The 23,228-nt window shown below is 41.5% G+C and overlaps 1 protein-coding gene across 10 annotated transcripts in view; it reads left to right on the forward strand.

Annotated features, from left to right (window-relative positions):
- The window catches only part of sorbs2a (sorbin and SH3 domain containing 2a), a 49,843-nt gene that overhangs the window by 18,886 nt on the left and 7,729 nt on the right, over positions 1–23,228 (forward strand). For 5 of the 10 annotated variants that reach the window (XM_035659384.1, XM_035659383.1, XM_035659385.1 and 2 more), the window contains 18 exons: positions 81–136; positions 3,800–3,826; positions 3,977–4,101; positions 5,753–6,178; positions 7,960–8,086; positions 8,450–8,625; positions 10,551–10,617; positions 11,488–11,538; positions 11,646–11,859; positions 12,175–12,289; positions 14,989–15,060; positions 16,729–16,785; positions 17,828–17,877; positions 18,710–18,885; positions 21,948–22,027; positions 22,325–22,422; positions 22,828–22,942; positions 23,065–23,193. In XM_035659384.1, coding sequence (XP_035515277.1) covers positions 127–136; positions 3,800–3,826; positions 3,977–4,101; positions 5,753–6,178; positions 7,960–8,086; positions 8,450–8,625; positions 10,551–10,617; positions 11,488–11,538; positions 11,646–11,859; positions 12,175–12,289; positions 14,989–15,060; positions 16,729–16,785; positions 17,828–17,877; positions 18,710–18,885; positions 21,948–22,027; positions 22,325–22,422; positions 22,828–22,942; positions 23,065–23,193 — 2,115 coding nt within the window. In that variant the 5' untranslated portion in view covers positions 81–126. The remainder of the gene's footprint in view (positions 1–80; positions 137–3,799; positions 3,827–3,976; positions 4,102–5,752; positions 6,179–7,959; positions 8,087–8,449; positions 8,626–10,550; positions 10,618–11,487; positions 11,539–11,645; positions 11,860–12,174; positions 12,290–14,988; positions 15,061–16,728; positions 16,786–17,827; positions 17,878–18,709; positions 18,886–21,947; positions 22,028–22,324; positions 22,423–22,827; positions 22,943–23,064; positions 23,194–23,228) is intronic. The other 5 variants (XM_035659386.1, XM_035659387.1, XM_035659390.1 and 2 more) reach the window with 5 other exon arrangements.

A 23,228-nucleotide genomic window follows, 5' to 3' on the forward strand; every position in this document is an offset into this window, starting at 1 on the left:
TTATCCCGAGGGAAATTCAAGCACTAGAAAAGTGAGACTAAGACTATTTTTTGACTGAAATACTTGTTTTTGTTTTCCAGGAAAGTGTATCCCCCTGCAGTAGATCAGTAAGAAGTGCTCTTCAATATGAATACAGGTATACAACCGCACACACACAAACCACATGCTGCATGAATTTTTTGGGGAATCATCCGTCTATATCCATTGTTTTTTTTTTGTTGCATTTATCATGCACTTCTTTGTACCATTTAACATTGAACATAAAACTATTATTCACATTCGATACTTCACAATGAAAAAGTCAATGTGTTTCCACATTTCAGACCACCTAGTTATTTTAAAAGCGGCTATGTGTGCCAGTTTTCCTCTACCACAGGCATGAGTCTATCATTCTAACCCTGACCCTGTTTCACCGCTTTGATGGTGGTCCATTTTGGGCATGGGTTACTGTGACTGAAAGCATCAATAAGTATAATAAGCCTGTTCCTTTTAACCACAGTGACATATTCCCCCTTTAGTACATTCCTGAAGCTCTGTCCTAAACTTGGCAGTCATCCCAAATGTGTATTTCAGCCGGGGAATCAATGATGAGTAATCCATCTTTTAGTCTTCTCCGCACACCAACACTGTGTGTGGCTGCCAGTGATATCTTGACTCATCTTGGTTGTTCATCTGTGTTTACACTGTGGAAGACAAAACAAAAATAGCTTTGTCATGTGTTAAAAGACAAACAATGACACTACCGGAATTAGAAAAATTGATTGATGAAGAAACAAAACAACAAAAAAGCTGACATTTCCCCTCACCAAATGGTTAGTGAGTAACTACAAAATAGCTATACTGACGATGTCCAAAAAGCAAAAAAGAACAGTCAACACTCCTACGAGACAAACCAGATCAGTAGCCACTGTCTGCCACAGGAAGTAGTAACACACCAACCTAATACAGGGTGTTTTCAGTAAACATATTTTATGATATTTAGTGATATTGACACTTGATTTCTCTATTAACAAATGTCCCCCATGTTAATATCATTAGTCCTAAAGTCTTAACACTCTGTGATTTTGTAAGCCTAATTCAAAAGCATCCATTACAACATCTTCTACTTTACAATTAAATCTTGTGATTGGGCTGTACACCAGTTTCTTCTCATATCCTGAGCTCATGCAGTAAAAATCTGGCTCTTTAAGTGCATGTGCTTTGCCTTGTCTGTGCGTGTTATGTTGGCTGGAAGCATTTGTGTGCGTGTGTCTTTGTGTATATGCATGTGCACGTGTTTGCTGCTGCTTCTGCCTCGATGATCACCTGCCTGGCTGTGATTTCTCAGATAGCGGAGGATTCGCTCGCAAAAGTGTGGCCTTGTCACTCATACTCTCTCCCATGAAGAGGGTCCAGAGCTCACCAAATCTAGGCACAGGTACTAACACTCACAAACACCCAAGAAATGAACACATCTTTGAATAACGAAATACAGACCACTTCAGGTATTGACTGTACTAAACTGTGAAAGAGGTAAGTCTTTAAAAAGTGGCTTGCTGTTTGGGCTTCATCAAGATAATATGGTTTGAGCATATTTGAAATTGTTTCAAATAGCCTGCGGCTGCCCCAGTTTGCTTAAGCAATGTTTGGACTATGGCATGCTATTTTTTTCTAATCAGTTGATTGTATAATTCTTTTGTTTCCTTTTTTTAGTCTCCTCCGTCCTGGGCTTGTTTTTGCTTCCTAAATCAGTCATACTGTACTTAGCTGTTGTTGATGTTAATCTTCCTCCCTTTTGACAGCTCTCATATGTCATGCTCACACACTGCTCCATGCCATTCCTCCCTCTTTATGGGTAGTTTAGTGTGTTCTTCCTGTTGTCTTAAGTTTTTCCTGCCTCATTATTACCCATTACTCTTTTTCCTCTAGACATAGCACAGCTCCCTTGATCCTAAATTATGCTTAATTCTTCCTGATCAGTGTTTTAGTTTAATGCAATAAAACTTACAAATGTTGTGTATATATAAGCCCCTTCATCCTAAAATTGTTGCCTATTCCTTGTCACATGTAATTTGAAATCACAGTTCAACTTAAAAGGAATAACTGAAGAGCTTTTTACATAGCGGGGGAGAAGTATGTTCTGGGCTTCCAGGGGATGCAGCTGGTCGTCCCCACCTGCCTACTCCTTTCCTTTGCTGAAAGAGCAGTGTTTGTGCCTGAACCTTGTCAGCATCCAGGTTAACAGCTGCCCCTATGCAGGCACCCCAGCACGGTCAGCTTCCTTTTAACAATAGTGGGGCACTGTGTGAAAGCTGCTAAATTGTTGTCCGATATAGAAGCTTTAGGAGCGTGGTAGCACTGATCAAACCACCACTCAGAGGGCTTTAGGATCCTGTGCGTAGCCACTAGAGCTTGTTTGTGAAGGAGACATGCAGGCGTCAGCTTCAAAGGGACCCTCAGCCTTAGCAGGGGTGTACAGTTCAGTCACGATTACTGTTTAGCATACTGTTATACGTGGAGTCAGCACTCAAAAATCTACAATGATGTTTCCTAGGAATCCTGAAATCACCCTTCTGCATGGTTCCAACACTGTAAACTAAAGAGTGGAGGTTAAGGAACCAGTTGAGAGTGTTTTGTGTGTTGTGGCGTGATCCATCCCAGCTTGAGCCATTCCCACTGGTAAAACTATCTGTCTATATTTCTGTGAGCTAGCTAACATAACCAGCCACATGGAATCAATTGACATATTCACACAATCATAAAAAGGTACAATTAACCATGAGTGTGTAAAAGCACTCAAGAAGAATTTGGTTAAAGATGAAATAATTTAGCTTTATTTAAATCTGATTTATATCCCATAATTGTGGCTATTTTGTGGCTCCATGGCTTGTGCTAACTTTGCACTGGCCACCTCAGACGTCAAGATTTAAAAAAATGAGGACTCAAAACAACATATATTTTAGGGCAAACTGAGTGAACCTCAAACAGATTTTTACATAAATAATTTCTAACACTTGTCTCTGAGTGTGACTGAAAGTAAACACAGAAAGAAGCTACCTGAAACAGCCATTATGGCTACACAGTCTGTACTCATTTCTATAACAGAGCCAAAATCTGTTGGAACATACATTCAGCCTTCTGAAGTAAGCCTATTTTCATACAAATAAGCCATTACCATATTATTCATTTATACTGGTAATACTGTGTGAGTTTTTTTGATTTTAGAAATCTGTCATTTCTGTGACTTAAAATCCTAACCAATTGTTAGTTAGCCCTGGGAATTAGTGTAGTTGTCTTCTCACTGTTTTATCTTAAAAAGTTGACAAAACTACATTATCTGGAGAAAATGCTTGGGATTTCTGTGATTTACAGGAAAGGAATGATTATTAATAGTAAAAGCAGTAGTAGTAGTTCATGGTGATTACAAGATCAATTGGTAGACAGGGCCTTTCATACAGGTCGAGTTTCACGACCACCATAGTTTCTCCTACACACGCCCGTTCTTATTCCCAGGTTGTCAAATACAGACGCGAGTGGTGTTCAGTTAGTTGGAATCTGCAACTTCACTGCTAGATGCCACTAAATCCTACACACTTGTCATTTAACATACAGAATGTATCTGTCCTATGCCTTTTCCTCTTCAGTCTGTCTTTTCAAACCTGTGTTTACTCCCTTAACCCCATCACCAAGTCTCTGTTTGTCACACTGAACATACTCACAAATATTTTGTGAGACAACAGCTATACAGTCGTATTGATGTTTGTTGCAGTGATGATTGTGATCACACACTTATTATTGCTGTGTCTTCTCTGTTCTCCAGGGAGTGATTCTCACTCATCAGACTTGGGTAAGTCTCTGCTCCTTATGGTGAATTCAGGTGGACAATCTTGACATTGCGCATGATAAAAGGCGCTATGAAACACCCCATAGGAGACCATAAAACATAATCAAAACACACCGCAGTGTGTGATGTTAATATTATTAACTTTATCTTCAGATTCCTGGCGGTCACGCAGTGTAACAGATGGCCTTAAGAACGGAGATGCCAACAGCTCATCTCTTGCTGCCAAAGGCTTCCGCAGTGTCAGACCCAACCTACAGGAGAAAAAGTCTCCAACACAGGTAAAATGTCTCACACACCACACTGACAGATGTTGACATTTGCATTTTTTTTTTTTTTACTATTATTTAGAGTTTAATCAAAGAAGTGTCTTTGGCTTGTAAAAGTCTTTTTTGGAATTCTTGTTCTTAATGACAACACATACATCATAATTAATGGATCATTTACACAGAACCATACTGTAGTTGGAAGAACTTGATGATTATTTGTATCAAGCTTTGAACTGATTACTTGTTTGTTGTTGTTGCTTGAACTCCTCTTGGCTGTTGAATTCTAATTGCCCAACAAGGATGTCAATCACGTGCCCCTGCCACCCCCCAGGAGAGAGAGTTTCCACTTTTCACCCACTGGCACTAATCCACCAGACTACAGCTCCCTCATTACCTTGGCTAATGATTTTAGCCCTGGAATGCTAACATTCACTCAGAATGAGAAAGCAGTTTTGAAAGAGTCCTACACTATTCATAGCACTTCTTCTTACTCCTACTCAGAGAGCAGTGAAAACCCAGTCCAACAGCCACACCAGTCCACTGTCCCAAATGATGTTAGCAACTGTAGTGCAACCGCCACCACTAATACACAAGCCCATGAGCGTAAGGTGTCTTCCCTCAAACTAACCCCCGTCACCATCCCTGACCCTCCGGCTCACTGCAACTCTTACCTTGACCTCCAACCTAAGACCCAGACAACAGGTTCCCCTCCACCCACTCCCAAACCTCCACAGAGGTCCCCCATCCTGTCTCTACCCCTGACACAGACTGCCTCGCTTTCTGTCCACTTGGGCCCAGAGAGTCTGAATCATCCAGAGCCTTCATACAACACAATGGAACTCAAGGTCCCAAATCAAAGTCCGCCTCCAGCCCAGGTGGAGATAATGAAGGCTCCTCCTGCAGTTCCACCAAGACCTTCTCCTGCAGAACTGTTGGTACATAAGTGACTACATACTGTAACAATAGAACAAACAAGAGCAATGAGTTTGTCAATTTTAAGGTTACTATAATACAGCATCCCCAGGGTTTTGTCTTGGTGACATCAAGAGTGATTTAAGGGTAACACACTGGCTGCGTTATGTAATTTGAGGCTCATAGTATACCATAAACGGCCATACACATCAAAGAAGTAGTCAAGCTACCATAGCCGGGATGTGCCAAGAGAGAGAAAAATGCTGTTTTTTTCTGGTGTCTTTTCTGAGGACAGTGGTGTTCCTTGAAGCTGGTGTTTGGCCTTACATAGAAAACAAGCAGGTGTTTTAATGCACGTATTACGCTGCTTATGTGTGTTGCCCTTTAGTTTGCTAGTCTTGGTGCTGCCATCCAACCAACCAAACTAATTGTGGTTCTGCATATGTGTGAACTTATACTGTATATGTGATAACCAACTGTTACATATATTTTGTACCACTGTTACTGTATTTGCTGCCTTCCAACGAGTTTGAACTAACAGAGCCTCTTCAATTCACAGCATCAATCATGTTTCGGACGATGATGCTGCAGCCTTATGACACCTCATTGTGATTTCACAACAGCATTTCACCTTAGAGCTCACGTGTTACTTCCACACATCCTTTGTGACAACACAGCTAATGAGTGATATCACTAAGCACTCTCCTCATCTCCTCCTTTTCCAATCAACTCCCTCTCCTTCCAACACCAGGGGCCTCCCTCCCCTGACCCCACAGCACGGCACTCCCCCTATCGCTGCCACAGCTCAGAATCACTCGACTACCTGTCAGGCCTAATGCCCAAGACTCTATCGCCCACCCCGTATGTTCCTAGTGGAGCTAGCAGCACAGCTGGTGCAGTCAGCAGGCCGAGCCTTACCGCTGTCAGCAGTGCGAGCATCAGTGGCTGTGTGTCACCCTCGGCTTCCCCCCTGACGGTGTCAGCCCTCAGCCACTACTCATCGTCCACGGCGGGTCTGCTGGATGAGCTGCAGATCTGTAGCCTGGACTCACCTGGCGCCTCACCCACACCATCGCCCACCCTCAGCCATGTCTCTACCTACACTTCCACTGCTGGCCTTGATGATGTGCTAACAACCTCTGTGGCCTCCACTGCTGCAGCATCCACTTTCACTAACGTAATTATCCCAACAAGTCACTGCAGTAACACATATCAGCACCAAAACAATGGTTCCCTATCACCCTCCACTTGGATGGAACCAAACCTTCACAAAGTGTGTTATAATATTGATTTTTACCTTTCACTAACCACCAACTACAACCTACTTGTCAGATACCAAAATTAAATTCAGCCCACTATGTTCCCTCACTATGTTCATGTCTGTACTCATTAGAACACTGTCTATGTGTGCTTGTCTATGTTTCTCTTTGTTATGCCTTTTTTTTGCAATCAAATGCAATTATACTCTCTCCTAAAGGCCGGTTCACATAAAAAATTCATGATGTGACAAAACCATTTCCAGAAAAGTTAATGTAGCAGGGTTTCTGGCATCTTGAAAGCCTGAACCAGGGTGACTGTAGTTGTGTTTCCTGTCCACTTATTATGTTGCCCCACAGAATGGTACATCTGTAGATTTTTATTTTTTATTATTACTAAATGTGCATGTCTACAAGACTGATATTAAGGCTGAATTGCCATTTTTTAGGGCTAGATAATTTAGTTTATCATAGGCTTCCAAGTCAGCAATCAGCTTGGTGTCAATCAAAGTTGCATTGCATTGCCACTTTTTACTGTGAACTTCATGGTTTGCATCTTCCATCAGTGTCAGTACTGCTCACTGTCATTGAAGTTTTCATTTACTCATTGCCCAAGCACTAAACTCGGAAGGAGTCAGAAGTAGGGAGTGCAACAGGACCAGCACGTTCGCAGAGCCGCACCTTCGGTCTCCATATGTGTTTACACAGGATGTGTTCAGGCACAGTATTGAGTGTGGGTCACCTGTGTTTTGGTAGTGCTCAGAGCCCACATAACTATAGTTATGAGCGTGAAACAGAAAAAAATTTGACTTAAAGCATAAAAATACACTGTGGTCACGCTTGTATAGAGCAAGTAAAGTATGAGCCGTTGTGCAGCCTGTAGACAGCTGGATTGTTAAAATAGAAGTATGGATAGAACATTTCTGTTCTGTCAGACGTGCATGAGACTGACGATTATTAAACCAGACTGAAACATCTCCTGTGTAGATACACCATTTAATTCACTGGCAACCGAGTGTTCGCTTGCGTGTTTAATGTGAATTAATCACTATTAAATTGCATTGGTTGCTAGGTACAGTAGTCATTGTTTTTTTTTAGCTATCATGAATCTTTGATCTGAACACACAGGCCTTTAGATAAAATGTTTTTATCCTTTGTCAGATGAAATCATATGTTCCTGTGTCATGTTGAATGGGAGAGCATTCTACAGAAGAGCCTCCCATTGTAACTGTATCATGTCCATTGTCTTGTTTATGTCACAACTAATTTATAATGAAAGTATGTAAATCTGAAAGAGTTGTTTGTTTTCCATCGCTGCTTTAATCTCTTCTGTCTGTTTTGAAGTGAAGTAATTCAATAAGTGCCCCTTTCCCTCACTAACTGTTCTTACATTGCACAGTCACTTCAGATTCAGCAGCTCCTATGAATCACATCAGCCCCAATATCTGTCTACATGTACATTCATTTCCATACTAGGTTCCTCTACACCTTTATATGTTATAGCAATATGATGACTAATAATGGATTCATAAAACTAATCATTCTCTTGTTTTGCTAAATGTTTTTTACATGTACACTCATCACCTATTGTTGTAGGGCAGAGCAGCAATATTCTCCACTAGTAAATGGAAATTTGTACATTTTTCTGCCATTTGTAATTGGTAGTGAATGACTCTCTTTCTGGCTTGTGGGTCACTTCTAGGGCCAGGTTCTCTCTCACGCTATGAATGGAAGTACTAGTCATCCACAGAGGCCCCTCTCTCCCCCATCCTACCCTCCTCCCCCGTCCTCACTCCACACTGGGCTCCAGAGACAGAGCAGGAGTTCAGGTGAGTGGCTGACCTTCCACTATATTTTCTTCTACAACATGCTTGGAAGGCTGTGCTGTATTCAAATGGTTACTATTGCAAGAATGTGTTTTTTAGGTAAAGTATTTGTTTCAATTCCAGTATATGTATATAGCTAAAACCATAACCATTCAGTTGTGTAGCACAGTAACACATTAGTTAGTACAAAATGGAGGCAAATATTCTGGTTGTTCTTACTACTACTCAAATCTTAAAACATAAAAAAGGGCAGTCAGTCTTGGTGCTGGATCAGTATTCACTTTTTTAGCTGGTGTTCGGTGCCCCAACTTTGATTTCTGTTTGATTATTAGTAGGTACATCTAACAGTGCGTCTTCCTCTTTTAGAGGGCAGCGAGTCAGTCACCAGAGAGTCTGTGGTGTCGGGCCACACCAGCGTCAGCAGCACTGTGCCCATTGCCCACTTCTCAGAAGAAGAGAAAAAGGTGTCCGTCATTAAAGCCCCTCATTATGAAGGCATCGGCCCTGTGGACGAGTCTGGCATCCCTATTGCCATCCGTACGGTGAGGTCAAACACACACACAGAGCTGTCCACACTAGTTACATACTGTAGCGTTGTACAGTAGTTTCTTTTGACCCATTGTTGTTATGTGATCAGGCTCACGAGAGGGGATTACTTTCAGCTGTCAGCAGCTTTTGACCCCCTTTCTCTCTTACTCTCACTATCTTTCAGTATGTCTTTTACTCTCCCCCTGTGTGCTAGTTATAGAGGAGCTCAGGGTCTTTGCTTTGATATTTGTCAAAGTGTGCAGCTGTGTGTTATCTCTGCTAAGGCTTTCTGTATCACTGTCCCTCAGATATCCATTTCTTGAAGAGTGGCATTTAAAGACAGACATGTTAAACTACAGAATGAGTGAGCAAGAGAAAGTTATAGGAAGAATAAAAGATGGGCATTAAGGCAAAGAGAAAAGGTGGAGAGAAAAAAAAAACAGCAAAGAAAAAAAACAGATCCTCCTTGTTTTGAGCAGACAAACATTTTTGTGGGCACTTTATTTGGTAGCCATGGAGAGTGAAGTGGTAATTGGCCCGTATCTTGGCTGTGCCGATGCTACATGCTCAGTCACACACACTCCTTCACTGTGGAGCCAAACTGCCTCTTCTCTGACCAGAGTTCAGACACAGTGTTTAGTGCTACTGAATAAAGACAGGATTAAGTCTTCCTGCCATTTGATAGCTCTTTTTTGAAGTGGCTGTTAGATCTATACTGTACACACAAAGACACACATACCAGGGTTTCTCCTGGATTTTCCAGGCAGAACACCAGAAGCTCCCACTTTGATTTTGTAGCAACATGGCTTCTGGATCTTCTATGCTGCCAAACCAAATCTGCTGACATTGATTTCTGAAAGTAGCCCGGATCACCATAGCACACAGATTTTCTACATGTTTGGATATTATGGCAATTTATATTATGTTTAAAAGTTGAAATATACTCAAATGTTATAGACTGACCAAAGAACACAAAAACATCACTACTATTACTAGTATTTTAGTATAGTAGTATGCTATACAATACTATACTGTTTTTCTTTTAAAGTCAGAGTAAAACAGAATTTAGAGTCTTTATCTTCTGTGATGTGACCTATTTCTAAGTGAAACAGGATATGTAAGTGGGGTATAATTACGAGAGATTCTTTGGAAATGTAGACCTTTTTGCCAACTGACATCCAAACACACACTCCTACTATGATATTGCTCTACTAGCTACTACAGCCCACGAGCTAACAGTAAAGTGTGGTTTTACATGATGGCTGGGGGTTAGCGCATTGCCCCAAATCACATTTGATTGGATACATTTATGTATACAGTACAGTCCCTGTGTTCAAGATGAGTCATCTAGTGTATTCCAATGTTTTACAGAAAGAGAAAGGAGAGGGATTTTGACATTAGATACACACATAAAACATATAAAAGAGATGAAAACAGGATTACTTTGAAAATGTATATTTTATTTCAGTGTATCTTTAATAGATCTTTTATGTGTGTGAAAACAATGAAAATCAATTTTCAGATTTATCATCAGCTATAGCTGAAACAAGAAAGACATATTAAGAGCAGTTTCCTTGAATTAAGTTAAAACAGTGTGATGCAAATGCTTCTTGACAAGATTATTCATGTTGGATACAAAAACAGAAGATTTAGTCATTCTTAAATCACCCTAAATGTATTTTATTGAACAAGCTTGATCAACATTTCCTAAAAGCATGATATGGAGAGTGTCTTTAAATACGATGAATGTATTTTCTAAATAATTTATTCATGTCTCAGCATAAGTTAAATTCTCTGTGAGGGAAATATGGATCTCTAGAAAGGCTGAGGGTGTGTTTTTCTCAACCCAGTAATGACCTATAAAACGGTGTGAACCCTTTCTACGTTTATGTTGCATTTCACGGCACATAAATCTTTATGATGATTTCTCTCTCTACAGACGGTGGATAGGCCTAAGGACTGGTACAAAACTATGTTCAAACAGATCCACAAGGTTCACAAAGCAGGTAAGTAAATACTGAATCAGACTGAATGGCAGAAATTTCCCATTATTTGATGCGATTTTTTTATCAGACATTATGAGCAGAATTGCTCATGCACACACCCATACAGTATGCGTATGTGTGTATCATTGTGTGTCTCTGCATGTCGCTTATTGTTAAACCAAAAGACCCAAAGGACCTCAGAGCCAGAACTCATTAGATGAGAACAAGAGAGTTTGGAGAGGAGGAGGAATTGAGAAAAACCTCTAATAGACACTCAGCTGTCCTGGGAAATCTGCTCTAATTTTGTGGGCTTGACAGACTCACAGTCATTACAAGGCTTGTTTGTTCATAACTGCTCAGGCTTCTTCTCCTGAAGCACACATACAAACATACACACAATTTCATGATTGTGTGTGCCTAAAAAAAATGTTTGCATGCATCTTGGAGAGTTGATGAATATGCACATATTCTCTGTAAATTTATAAAGCAATATTCCAATAACCCCTGTAGAATTTGCAGAAAACTGCAGCTTTAAATTCACTTTCATAGTATCATAATTATGTCAAAATATGGGCAATACACTGCTTCTAAGGGTTGCTATCGCCCTTCTTAAAGGAAAAAAAACACATATTGGAAAAACAATAGTTTGAAACACGCTGAGCTCGTGGATGAACAGAGGAGAAGTGGTTTATGCTGCTTGGGTGGTTTTGATCCTTTCTGCTGTGAAAAATGGCCACTATCTGAAATTACTTTGTTACTGACTGTTTTCAAGCTGACTAAAGGTGATGTTCTCCCTGGAGAGGAAACTACAAACTTGTAAATGATTATATTATCATTATAAATTATGTTTGTGCATGTATGCCAATCAGTCTTTGTTCCTTTCATCTACAGATGATGACTATTCTGACACATACAATGCAACATATGCTGTCATTAACAATGGTGAGAAATGTTTTAAGTAATTTCTTCCCAACCCATTTGTCTCCTCCTGTCTGGCTTGCTCTGCTTCATTACTTCGCCCGATATCTCTTCTGCCCTATCCTTAACAGATGACTACAGCCTTTCGTCCAACACCACCATGGCCCACCCTGCTCCCCGGACACATACGTACAGGCCACTCGCCAAAAGCCCCTCGGACAACGGAGGTCATCTGGGGCCTCGGGAGCCTTCTCCATCCCCTGTACCCCCTCCACCTCCACCCATGCCATCTCTCCTCCAACTGAGGGCCAGAGACAGTGACCGTGATAAAGACTTGCCTGACGCGTAAGACAAACTTCGCCTTATCTCTTTCATTTATTACACCTTATTAGAATTAGAAATAGTGGCCCTCAATAAATGTTGTACAAGCAAACAAAACTAAATTTAAATCCCCATGTCATGCACACAAACTAATACATGGGATGGATTATTTATGTATTAGTTTATGTGCATTTTTTGAATTGTTTTTTTTCTCACATTAATTCTGAGCCACCTTGCATTATATTCCTTTAAAATGTGCTAAGAAATATTCTTGAATAGATAACTAACATAGTGTCCGAATGCTTTCTAAGAAATATGTCTTGTTTTTTTTTGCACCAGGAATGAATGGGGTCCTCCCAACAGGAAAGTGGACACACGAAAGTACCGTGCAGAGCCCAAGAGTATTTTTGAGTATGAGCCTGGGAAGTCCTCTATTTTGGAACATGAAAGACCAGTGAGTATATTTTAAAATGTTCTTTAATTTCATTACAGTGAATTGAATTGAAACTGACATTCTTCTATTAAAAACACTGAAAACTGCCTGTAGGAGCCAATCTGGAAATTTATTCTTTAACATTTGCTGGCTTCATGTCTGCATCTTGGGAGAATATTTCTATTACCATGACAATGATGTAATTTGTGTTACTGTTGTTGTAGTTATGCTTGTTACTGTTAAAAAAAAAATTCTCTGTCACACGGTTTTGCTTCGGAGTCAAATAAAAGGTGCATTTCTGAAGAGGTAGACAACTAAACATTAAGCAACATGAAGTGTAGAGATGAAGCAACAAGTAGATGGTCGAATTGAGAAGAGCAAACACCTTTCTAACTTGCAGGTCTTGGTATACATCACCATGTTGTTAATATATTTTCATATTATGGGCTTTTGCATGGACTTCCGTCAGACACAGTGTGGGCGGTAAAAAGCGAAGGTTTCAGTGCTGCATCCTCTAGCGACTGTACTGGCTGTTCACTCTGTGTGGGGTGAATGACAAAGCAGACAGAGGAGATAATTACCGTGTAGAGTTAGGGCAGAAAATAATAGACATGAAGTATCTGATAAAAAGGACGAGATAATGGAGAATGTGTTACAGATGAGGAGTCTGTTATGTGGGAATAGATTCAAAAGAAAAGGTTTTTGTGGAGGTTTTGCAGATGTTTAATGCGATGACTGCAGAAAGCTCTCCCAGAGCAATAATGCATGAGTCAGTTGCTGATAAGGCAATAAAAGGAGAAAGCTGTAGGGAGTAGACGTGAACCCACACTGTCCAATCTGCTGTCTGGGACTCTATATGTTCAGAAGCTTTTTTCTCCACTCTCCAAGGTGAAGAAATGGCCCTCCAAAACATGCTGTTCGGTGATAAAATATCCATTTGGGCATTTACAAGCCATAGCAAACAAAAATGTTTCTGATCCTCTTTCTTTTTTTCTGTGTGTGTTTACAGTACTTGCCTGATTGGCAGTCTCCACTCTAGGCATCACTTTTTCACGGGGTGACTCATTTGTCTCAAAGCTGAATTCTCTTTTTAGCAGGCGAGATGTGACACCACAACACCTACAAAACATCTCCTGGCAGTGTTTCATTTGGCGTGAAAACCATTTTCATGTGGGAACAGGGTTAGAAAGAGCAGACAGAGTAGTAAACCAGTGCATTATCTCTACAGTTAAAACAACAGTAACACTTTTTGAAGTGCACATCCAAGTGTGTAAATGGAAACAAATAAAGAAACCTGTACTTGTTGGAGTTGTTTAACTTGCTACACAGCAGTAACCATTGTTTTTGCTTAGCTGTATAATTGTGAATCATGTAAATACTTTCATCCCATCTGACACAGTTTATTGCAGGTTGATTTGATATGAAAATGTATCTCTATGTAATACAAGGGAAGGGCTGTTATAATCTATCATGTGACAACAGCAGAGATAAACTGCTTCCTTAAGGCAATTTATCCATCAATTACATGCCAGGCATTCAAAATAGTGGAGGGTATACAGTGTTTTTTTCAGTCAATAAATTTGAACAAACGTAGCTGACATGCCTCAATATGAAACACAGTCTTAACTCATAACTTAGTTAAGTACTTAACTTAATTAAATATTTGTGATTATCAGACATTATTAGACATGGTGGAATCAAATGTGTTGTTGGGGATAACTTTACAAAAGACATAAAAAGGCATTAGGACAGGATGAATAAATAGGGTTAAACAAGAAAATATAAACTGATTGGCTGGTTTAGTGGTTTATAGCACTGTCCTGCCTTGGTGTTTTTACCTGTTTTCTAAGTAATTAATGAAAAGACACAAAAAAAAACATAGTGTGTTAAATCTAACACTAACAATATTCAACACTCAATTGGAGTTATGGCAGTGTGTAGCACTTGGGTCAGTTGGCTGACTGATGGTGAAGCAATACTGCTCCCACCAGGGTAGAAGTGAACCTTTTTGTACACCCATGTAAGTAACCCCTAATGTCTTTTCCAGACAGCTCTTAAAAACGGACCCTTTCCTCCTCTTCTTTAATGAGTTCCTCTGATGATGATTTAGTATGCCATTCACTGAGCCAGCACAAAGGTGTGGATAATGAGGTTGGGTGTTAGACATGTAATGCTCAAAGTAACATTCTGATTTTCATTATCTGTCACCTGTGCTTTGGCTTAGAATAAGCCAGTGGTAATTTGATTCTGTCATGTGATTCACAGCCCTCTTAATTTTTATGCATACGAAATTAATGACTGTCAATTCAAAAGAGCCTACGTGTTGAAATTGTCTGCCTCTTCGGTCCCCACCGATGACAAGAGTGTCGCTGTGCATATTAGATTATTTAGTGTAAACAGGTTTAATTACTGGCTGATGATAATAAGGAATTATGGTACTTTGCCTAACAAATAACTTTTTGGATTACTGTCAGACCAGTTAAAGTAGTGAAGCTAAATTTTCTTAGGATTTGTCAATAGAAAATGGGTTTTGCATTACTACCTTCGTCCCCATGAGCCAGTCTAAATCCCCATCCTGGTTCATCCTGTGCCCATCTCTCTGTGCCACCTTTGCCCATTCCTAACCATGAGGTCCATGTCTCTCTTTGTGTGTGACTTCTTTCCACACTTCTTCTGTCTTTCTTCTACCTCCTCTCTCTGTCACTGTCATGCTTTCCCAGACCTATGATGACATAGATTTAGAGAACGAGCCTTGGTATAAGTTCTTTTCCGAGCTGGAGTTTGGGCGGCCGGTAAGTCAGGGCCATAGTTGCTCCCTCAACCACAACCCTGCCATAGGCAAACACCCACTTTTTTAAAAAAAATGTGTCCACCAATAGACTGGGTGGGGCTAGTTGTTTGGGCATGTGGTACTTGTTGGGTGCTGTGAACCCCCACCCTCCCCCACCCTCGTGACAGGCTGTGTTATTTCTCTGCGTTGCTGGGTTTTTTGGTCTGGTGGCTAGCAGGCACAGAAGCCTTTTGTATTGAAATTTTTATTTCAGTTGGTTTGTTATTGCATCTTGTCCAAAAATAAGCAGGAAAATAGGTTAAAAGGCAGTGTGCTCCAGATGCTTTAGATGAGCTGACATTTAGGCTGGTAGAACTGCACAGACCAGTCAGTCAATGAATCAATCAATCCATCATAACATTGATAAATATGCAATGGATGAGTTTCCTAATGATATACATTATTATTATTATTACCCTTTTTATCTGCGTAACAGTCTGAGTCTGTGCAGTTTCTTCAACATCTCTTACACATGTTAACATGTGTATCAATTAATTAGCCTTTTATTTAGCCTGTTTATTCATTTAATCATTTATTCATGTCTGCTAGTATTTCTGTTTATCTTTACTTTGGTAAAGGAATGCTCTGCATATCTTCAAACTAAATGCTGTAGTACCCTCTGCTGGATGTAGGAGGTAATAACGTCCTAGTGGCTCAGGGCAGGGATTGCTTCTAGCTTCTGGGATCAAATTACCCCAACCTGACTGATTTACAAAGTGTCATGAGGACATGCCTCTATCCATGCCAGCATGACATCAGGTGATGATTTGTGGGGCTTATTCGAAATGTTCAGGTGAAAATGTCACATCTGGAGCTGCCATGACTTCCCGAGGTCATGTTGTGCTGTGTATTGAGATTTCAACCTGCAATATTTTGAATGTTTCACATCACTGAATAAGCCCTCAGAGTGTAGATGGTTTCCCTACATGCACTGACTGGTCCAGCTGGGACAGAATCTCACAGTATGTTTAGTGTTTGAGTGTTTATTGAGGTGACACAAGAAGTCACAAAATGTTTTGGCCAACTGAGTGAACCGTAGTTTATCTGCACTATTAAACGAGCACTAAATCACAGCATTTGATAGTGCAATTCAATGCACTCTCAAATAAACACAACACTGCAGCTTGTGCTTCACTCGGCTTCCTGCTTTACAGCTTGCTCTCACACTTTGCATGTGTGTGTGGTACATGGGCACATTTCTGTGTGTATGTGTGTGTGGTATAAAGGTTGATGTAGTAGGCCTGATTTATTTTAGCATTGATGTACTGTATCTTAAATGTTGCTATTTTGAGATTATCATAGAAATATAGCAAATCATTAGAATGTGCACATGGATGAAGGTGTTATGTGTAGGTGTGTCTGTGTGTGTTTGTCAAAAAAGGGTGTTAGTGTGTATTCAGTGTGTGCACATGTGTGCATTGTACATGCGCAGCACATGTGCAACGTTTGTGAACTAGTCCATCTCTGGTTACTCAGATTCTCTAACGGGTGTCACTCTCTCCACATGTTTTTTGGTTTCTCCCCATGATGTCACCACTGCTTCTCCTCCTTCACCTCATTTTCACCTTCTTCCTATTCCTCCTCCTCTCCTTCTCCTCTTCCTGCTCACTGCTGCTGCTTGGGGCTCAAGCCTCCTAAAAAACGGCTGGATTATAATCCAGACATCTCCGCTCGCCAGCGCATTGAGGTAATCTCACATTCATGAGTGTTCCAGTATTGTTGTTGATCTCACAATTTCTAACCAATCGAAATCTATATTGTTAAGACACATGTAAGGTATGATTGCTTAAAATGAGTGTAATGTAGTGTAGCACCAATTGAGTGTCAGCATGTCAGCCATCCACCGCAATATGAGTATGATGTTGCTTTTTGAAGACTCTACAGATAGCTTTGAAATGCTATTTTGTTGGCATTGTATGAAAAAATGCTGGTTGTACCACTCACCCCAGATTTTTTTGCTAACTTCTTTCTCCTCAGAAAATTATTATGAAGATCTATATGTTTATTTTTTTTATTTTGAGCTCAAAATGTAATTTGGTGGAAACCTTTTTTGTTTCCAATGTTAATGTGTGATTGCATTTGATTGTTATTAAAGGTCCAGTGTGTAAGATTTAGTGGCACCCAGCAGTGTAGTTGCAGGTTGCAACTTGCACTCGTTTCACCTTCCCTTTCCAAGTGTGAGGGAGAAACTATGGTGCCTGCGAAACACACAGGCTGTATCTAGAGCCAGTTTTTAGTCTGTCCCATATGGGCTCCTGTAAAAACATAGCGGTTCAACATGTTTGCCCGGCTGCGTCTTTAGATAAAATTGGCTCATTCTAGGTTAATTTCTGCCACTGGATCCTCCTAATGTTACACACTGAACCTTTAAGTGTATCAACCATTCTTTACCACTAAGACCCATTCCAGCTGATCCATGCCAGGTTTTAGAGGGCAACATATGCCCCCTGAGCTCAGCTCAAAACATCCTTTGCTATATCTCCTTTCCCATCATCCTCCAGAGAAGCCCAAGAGAGAGCAGACATTTATCATCACCATTTACACCGGTAGGCCTCTTCTCAGTCAGGTGTGCCATGTGGAACCAGCATCCATCGCACCTTAAGCTGGGGGAGCGTTTTAAGTGTGGCACAGCAACAACCGCATGCAGGCTGTGCATTGTGAACTGCTCTGCCTCGAGTCTTTGTTCTTGGGGAGCTCACTTTTCTCTTTTGTTGTCTGCCCTATTTCAGACATCCCTGCACATCGCTCCTGCTGACAAGGCTCCGGAGAGACCTGCAAGGTAACCTCTGTTTCTTTTATTTTCTTCTGCATCACCCCCTTCCCTCTCCCCCATCCTTTCAGCAGCAGTGGTCCTTGTTGTGATTCAGCAAGGAATCAAACCTGCTCTTTCTAGCCTCGCCTCTGGTGCAAATAGCTTCTGTGTCTGTTGTTTAGGATGATTTGCAAGGATTATTGTTAGTCTTTATTTGCTTTTGTCACTGAAGGCAGGGCTCTTTGCATCTCCCTCCCACTAACTGAGCCAGAATAAATTAACCCAGCAATCCTATTGATTCTGCCCTTCACCTCCTATCCTTCCCTCAACCCCCCCTCTTCCCGCCCTCGTCCTACTCCCTTTCACCAATGGCCTGCTTATTCAGTTGCATTTTCCTTGGTGAACAGAAAGGGCAGAAATGGGATGTGAAGAATAGGCCATGTAATTCATGTCAAGTGACATTGGGTGGTTTTGTTTGAATAGAAAACCCACTGTTTTTTTAGACATTTTGAATGAAGAGAAGTTTCGGTAACTCGGTTGTCTCATTATTTCGAACGCATTGATAAATAGCCTAATTGTTAGTAGGATAAGCTCGGATATACTTTAAAATGCATTAATAATGCCAAGGATTGTTACATTATGGACTATATAAGTGAATTAAATATAACTAACCTAAGTGGTTCACGGTTGCTCATTATTTATTTTATTTTGGTCTATACTGCATTTGTAAGTACTGATGATACAGGAAATATAGTAAAGAGAATGTACTCGCAATACATTTATTTGTATATTTAGTTCAGTTTGCCTTTTGTAAACTGCATTCAGAAGCTGTTGTCATTGATGTCTCACTGTGTTGCAGTGCTGCCAGCGACTACAGGAAAAGAAGGAAGTCTGAACCGTCAAGTTCACAAGTGAACACTCAGTCTCAGAACAGAGCTGCAACTTCCCCTAAACCAGTGGATGTCTACAGACCCAGCAGCAGCCTAAAGAAACCTGTTATTCGTTCCTCACCATCCTCACCCTCCAGAGCCAAAGGTACACACTCACACACACAAACGTCACATATGCACATACTGTACTTACCACATCGCCAGAAAATCAAAGATTTGTTTTCATTGGTGGTGTTTTTCACAAAATGATGTCTGCCTGGTGTGGTCAAAAATGTTCTTGATTGGTATTGGTGGAGGTCTGAAGATAAAACATCAAATCATCTTTTTTTCCACCCTCTTTTTCTCCACTAATTCTTCTTCCTCTCCCCAGTTCTTCTACCTCTTTGCTGGGTATTACTGCTTAACATGCTTTCCTCCTTCTTCTCTTTCACCACGCTGCTCTCTATTGGACATCTGAAAGGTGGGGACGCATGCAACATGTATTCAAACAGTTTGACCTCCCCAGGTCCTCATCAGCGCCCCTATCCGCCCCCTGTCCCCTCTGACCCTGTCCATTGCCATGAGGATGCCAGTCAGGAAGGCAGCTCCTCCTCTAAACAGTCTGTCTGTTGTACGAACAGTTGGCAGGCAAAACGCCAGGATCCTGAGACATGGAGCAGTGCGGAGGAGGCACCGCCCTCTCCTGGCAAGCTCCGGTCACGCAGCTGTGATGACTTACTAAATGATGGGCATTCTGGCTCAGGCGGGCGCAACGCCATCCGCTCAGAAAGTGCTGGGTCACTGGTTTGTGATGGGAATCCCTCAGGTTCGACTGGATCCACCTCCACTCGTTCATTGCCTCGCCTCCACCGACGACGGGCACATGATTCACCGGGCTTTCTCCAGCTCTATCGTAAAATGCACCAGATTGACCGAGCTCAGCTCATCCCATCTGAAGTAATCCGCTCAGTTCGTGCTCGTATCCTGGAGCTAGAACGACAACCTCACCTGCATCGGCATCGCCTCTCTCCTTGGACACCCTCTTGGGGAATGGAGGTGCCTCGCGATATGGTGCCAAACCGCATTTCTGAATATGAGCGCCTTATTAAGAAGTCCAAATCCATGCCAAACTTGGGTGATAGTGAGATTCCTTCAGGCACTACCACACCAGGTGGCTCGTCATCTCGAGCCAGCAGTGGTGGTGGTGTCACACCCAGCTTTCCAAAACGCCGTTTTTCCATAGAATCTTTACTTGAGGAAGACAACAACGGCAACAGTGGAACAGTATCTCACACCATGGATCACTTGCATCGACCTCGTAGCCCACCTGAGGGCCAGCCTCGGGTTGGGCCAGAGCCCGTCCGTGGGCGGCCCTTTCCTGCTCTTCCTGTTCCCCAAGGCCCTCAAGCCAACCCAGACTACTCCGACAGTGAACAAGACGCTATTGCGTCAGACCTCAGTGACTTCATCCAGGTGGAGGGCTCCTCATTTTGCAGTGAGAGTGACTTTGACCATTGCTCACTAACCTCCTCTGAGAGCTTGTACGGCTCTTCCACCATTCATCACCATCACCACCTCCGTCATCACCACCACCATCACCACCACCACCCTGGTCACCAAAGTCTAGGCCAGAGCCAAGGCTACCAACACCGCCACCTCATCAGCAGCTGCAAAGGCCGCTGCCCAGCCTCTTACACACGTTTTACAACCATGCTTCGTCATGAGAGAGAACGAGCGCGCCAGGAGCACCAGAAACCTTCACAACAAAGGAGCCATTCCCAAATCCAGAGCTCGCAGTCCCAGCAAGCGATGTCCAAGCTGGCCTTCCTGGTCAGCCCAGTGCCTTTCCGCAGGAAAAAGGGCTCACCACCTACCTCTAGAAGAAGCAGTGGTGGCGGAGATCGAGGTAGCAGACCCAAGTCCAAACAGGCCATTTATGAAGCACTAGATGCAGCCTTGAGAGACATATATGAGCACATTCAAACAGAGAGGGGCCACAGAGGAACTAGGGCGCCTGATGATAGTATCCTAAGGAGAATACTGGCCGAACTGCTCCCAAATGTGCCTGAAAGAAGCTCCTCATTGCGGGGGAGGAGGGGGTGTTGGCACGGGGGTCACTCCTCTGCATCTTTGTACCCAGATGGGAGCCCCACTGGGTATGCCTCATATAGAGGGGATACCTCCACACCACGGTTACAGTCACCACAGCTACAGTCACCAATCAGTGCCTGTTACGGACGTCACACAGACACCTCAAACAATAATGAGTATGGAGAGGAGCAGGGCAATGGAAATGGTCTCTGTTATTCAGGTGGAGATAATACACGCACCACACCTCAAATATGCACCTGTGCATTTTGTCATGTTACCAGTCATACCTACACATAGTTTTTTCTACATTTACAAACACACATCCATCCATATTTTAAATCTCTTACAGTATTGCCTGGGCTTGCTACCATTCCCCTCACTGGTCAGCCAATACATCCATTTCTGTTCTTTTTAATATATTTATATCACATTCAGTAAGCCCTGTTTGCTGTAAATTCTCAAGTAAAGCCATATGTTAAAATTAAAAAATTAAGTTAACCAGTTAAACTAATATCAGTGAAAATAAACACTTCCTGCTGATGTTTCACATTAAAGGTCTGCTGGTAGAATAAGTAAATTGAGCTTTTAAGAAATATGTCTGTAAACATGAGCTTGTCTCAAATAAAGGCCTGGATTTCTTTGTAATTGGCGTAAAGAAGTACTTGAGAATTTACGGTATATTACTCTGGTTGGAGTAAATAAATGTGAATATCCTCTGTCTTTAATTTGGTATTGTTTTGGTTGTTTTATTTGTCTGTTTTGCAGATTGATTTATGGAGTCGTCTTATTATCCCACTATCATTCCTTCCCTCAAGCCTTTTGCTTGTATGTTTATGTTTGTAAAATGGTTTCATCATATGTTTTGGGCTGTGTTCCCCTTGTTTCATTTTGTGTTTCAGCTATTTTGTAGAATTGCATGTGTCACATTCGCCATGTTTTCCTATGAAATGGAAATAAAACACACCTATTTTTGACTCCGAGCTTTCATTCCCTCATTTACCTGTTGGAATGGCGTCATCACTGTACCATTCAGTACTTTCCCAAAGCACATTTTTGTATTGTGAGCATGCATGTGACATGATTGTGATTACTATGGTAACTCCCGTAACCTTTTTCATGTGTTTCTACTAATCACAGACCAGGATGTCTCCAGGTGTTATTCCACCATGGATGGACGCCAGACACCCCAGAGTAGAAGACCTACTCCTGACAGAGAGGTACTGATGGCTAGTATTCTCAACACCAACATGGACCTCAATAGTAGCACTGAATAGTTCATCGTGTTTCCTTTGATATAATTTAGAAATAACACTAAAGTTTCTAGCTTAAACTTAAATTTCACCTCAACAATGTGTGATGATTGGTTGGCACTATAAAATGTTTTGGATCAACAGGCTGTTTTTTTGTCTTCACCACACCACAGTTGGAATTGTCTCACAAAAATTAAAAAGCTGTATTTTATGTTTTGCCTGGTAATGCTTGCCGGCTTTCTTTCTCTCACTCTCATCTCCTAGGTCTCCCATAAACAGATGACACAACTTATTCTGTTCTCTCTCCTCCATCAGAAACAGCCTGCAAGAGCCATTTATGATTTTAAGGCACAAACAGCTAAGTGAGTACAGTGAATGCACAGTGCACACACAAGCAAGCCAAGCTTTAAAGCATGAATTTCTAACTGGATATCAACACATCTCAACTCATTGCATTCAGTGTTATGATTTCAGATTCTTAAGCATGTCTTGCATAAAGTTTCTTTTACTTTCTAAGATAACTTCATTGTCACATCTTGCCATGACACCTGGATGGCTTTAACTTATATATTTCAAATGCAGGCTTTAAATATATGCATGAATAAGGCTGATTTATTTTGTACTTGATCTTATTTCATCCTGCTTGGGTGGATGAGGTTCTGTAGATGAGGCTGTTTACATGAAATGAGCTGTGCTGGTTAAAGTGGTCAGTTCATGTCTTCTTCACATCTGTGTAGTTGCACTTTGATGACATGAATGTGTTGCAGGGAGCTGACGTTTAAGAAAGGTGATGCAGTGAACATCATCCGACAGATAGACAACAACTGGTATGAAGGAGAGCACCGTGGACGGGTTGGAATATTCCCCATGTCCTATGTAGAAGTAAGTGTGCCACTGATAAACTGTAGTACTGTCAGTACTGTAGATGTGCATCATTTTCCTATATGTAATTTGTCTCTCCCTCTCCACTACACACATTTACACCAATGCACACACAAAAACAGAAGATGCCATCCTCAGAGAAGCAGCAGCCGATTCGTCCTCCTCCGCCAGCACATGTCAGAGAGATCGGAGAGGCAGTAGCTCGCTACAACTTCAATGCTGATACTAATGTGGAGCTATCTCTCAGAAAGGTAGTTTATTGTTTGTGTAAATTAAAAGTTGGAAC

The sequence above is a fragment of the Morone saxatilis genome, unplaced genomic scaffold, assembly GCF_004916995.1.
Source record: "Morone saxatilis isolate NCDOM2014 unplaced genomic scaffold, NCSU_SB_2.0 Contig17, whole genome shotgun sequence".
Taxonomy (NCBI): Eukaryota; Metazoa; Chordata; class Actinopteri; family Moronidae; genus Morone; species Morone saxatilis.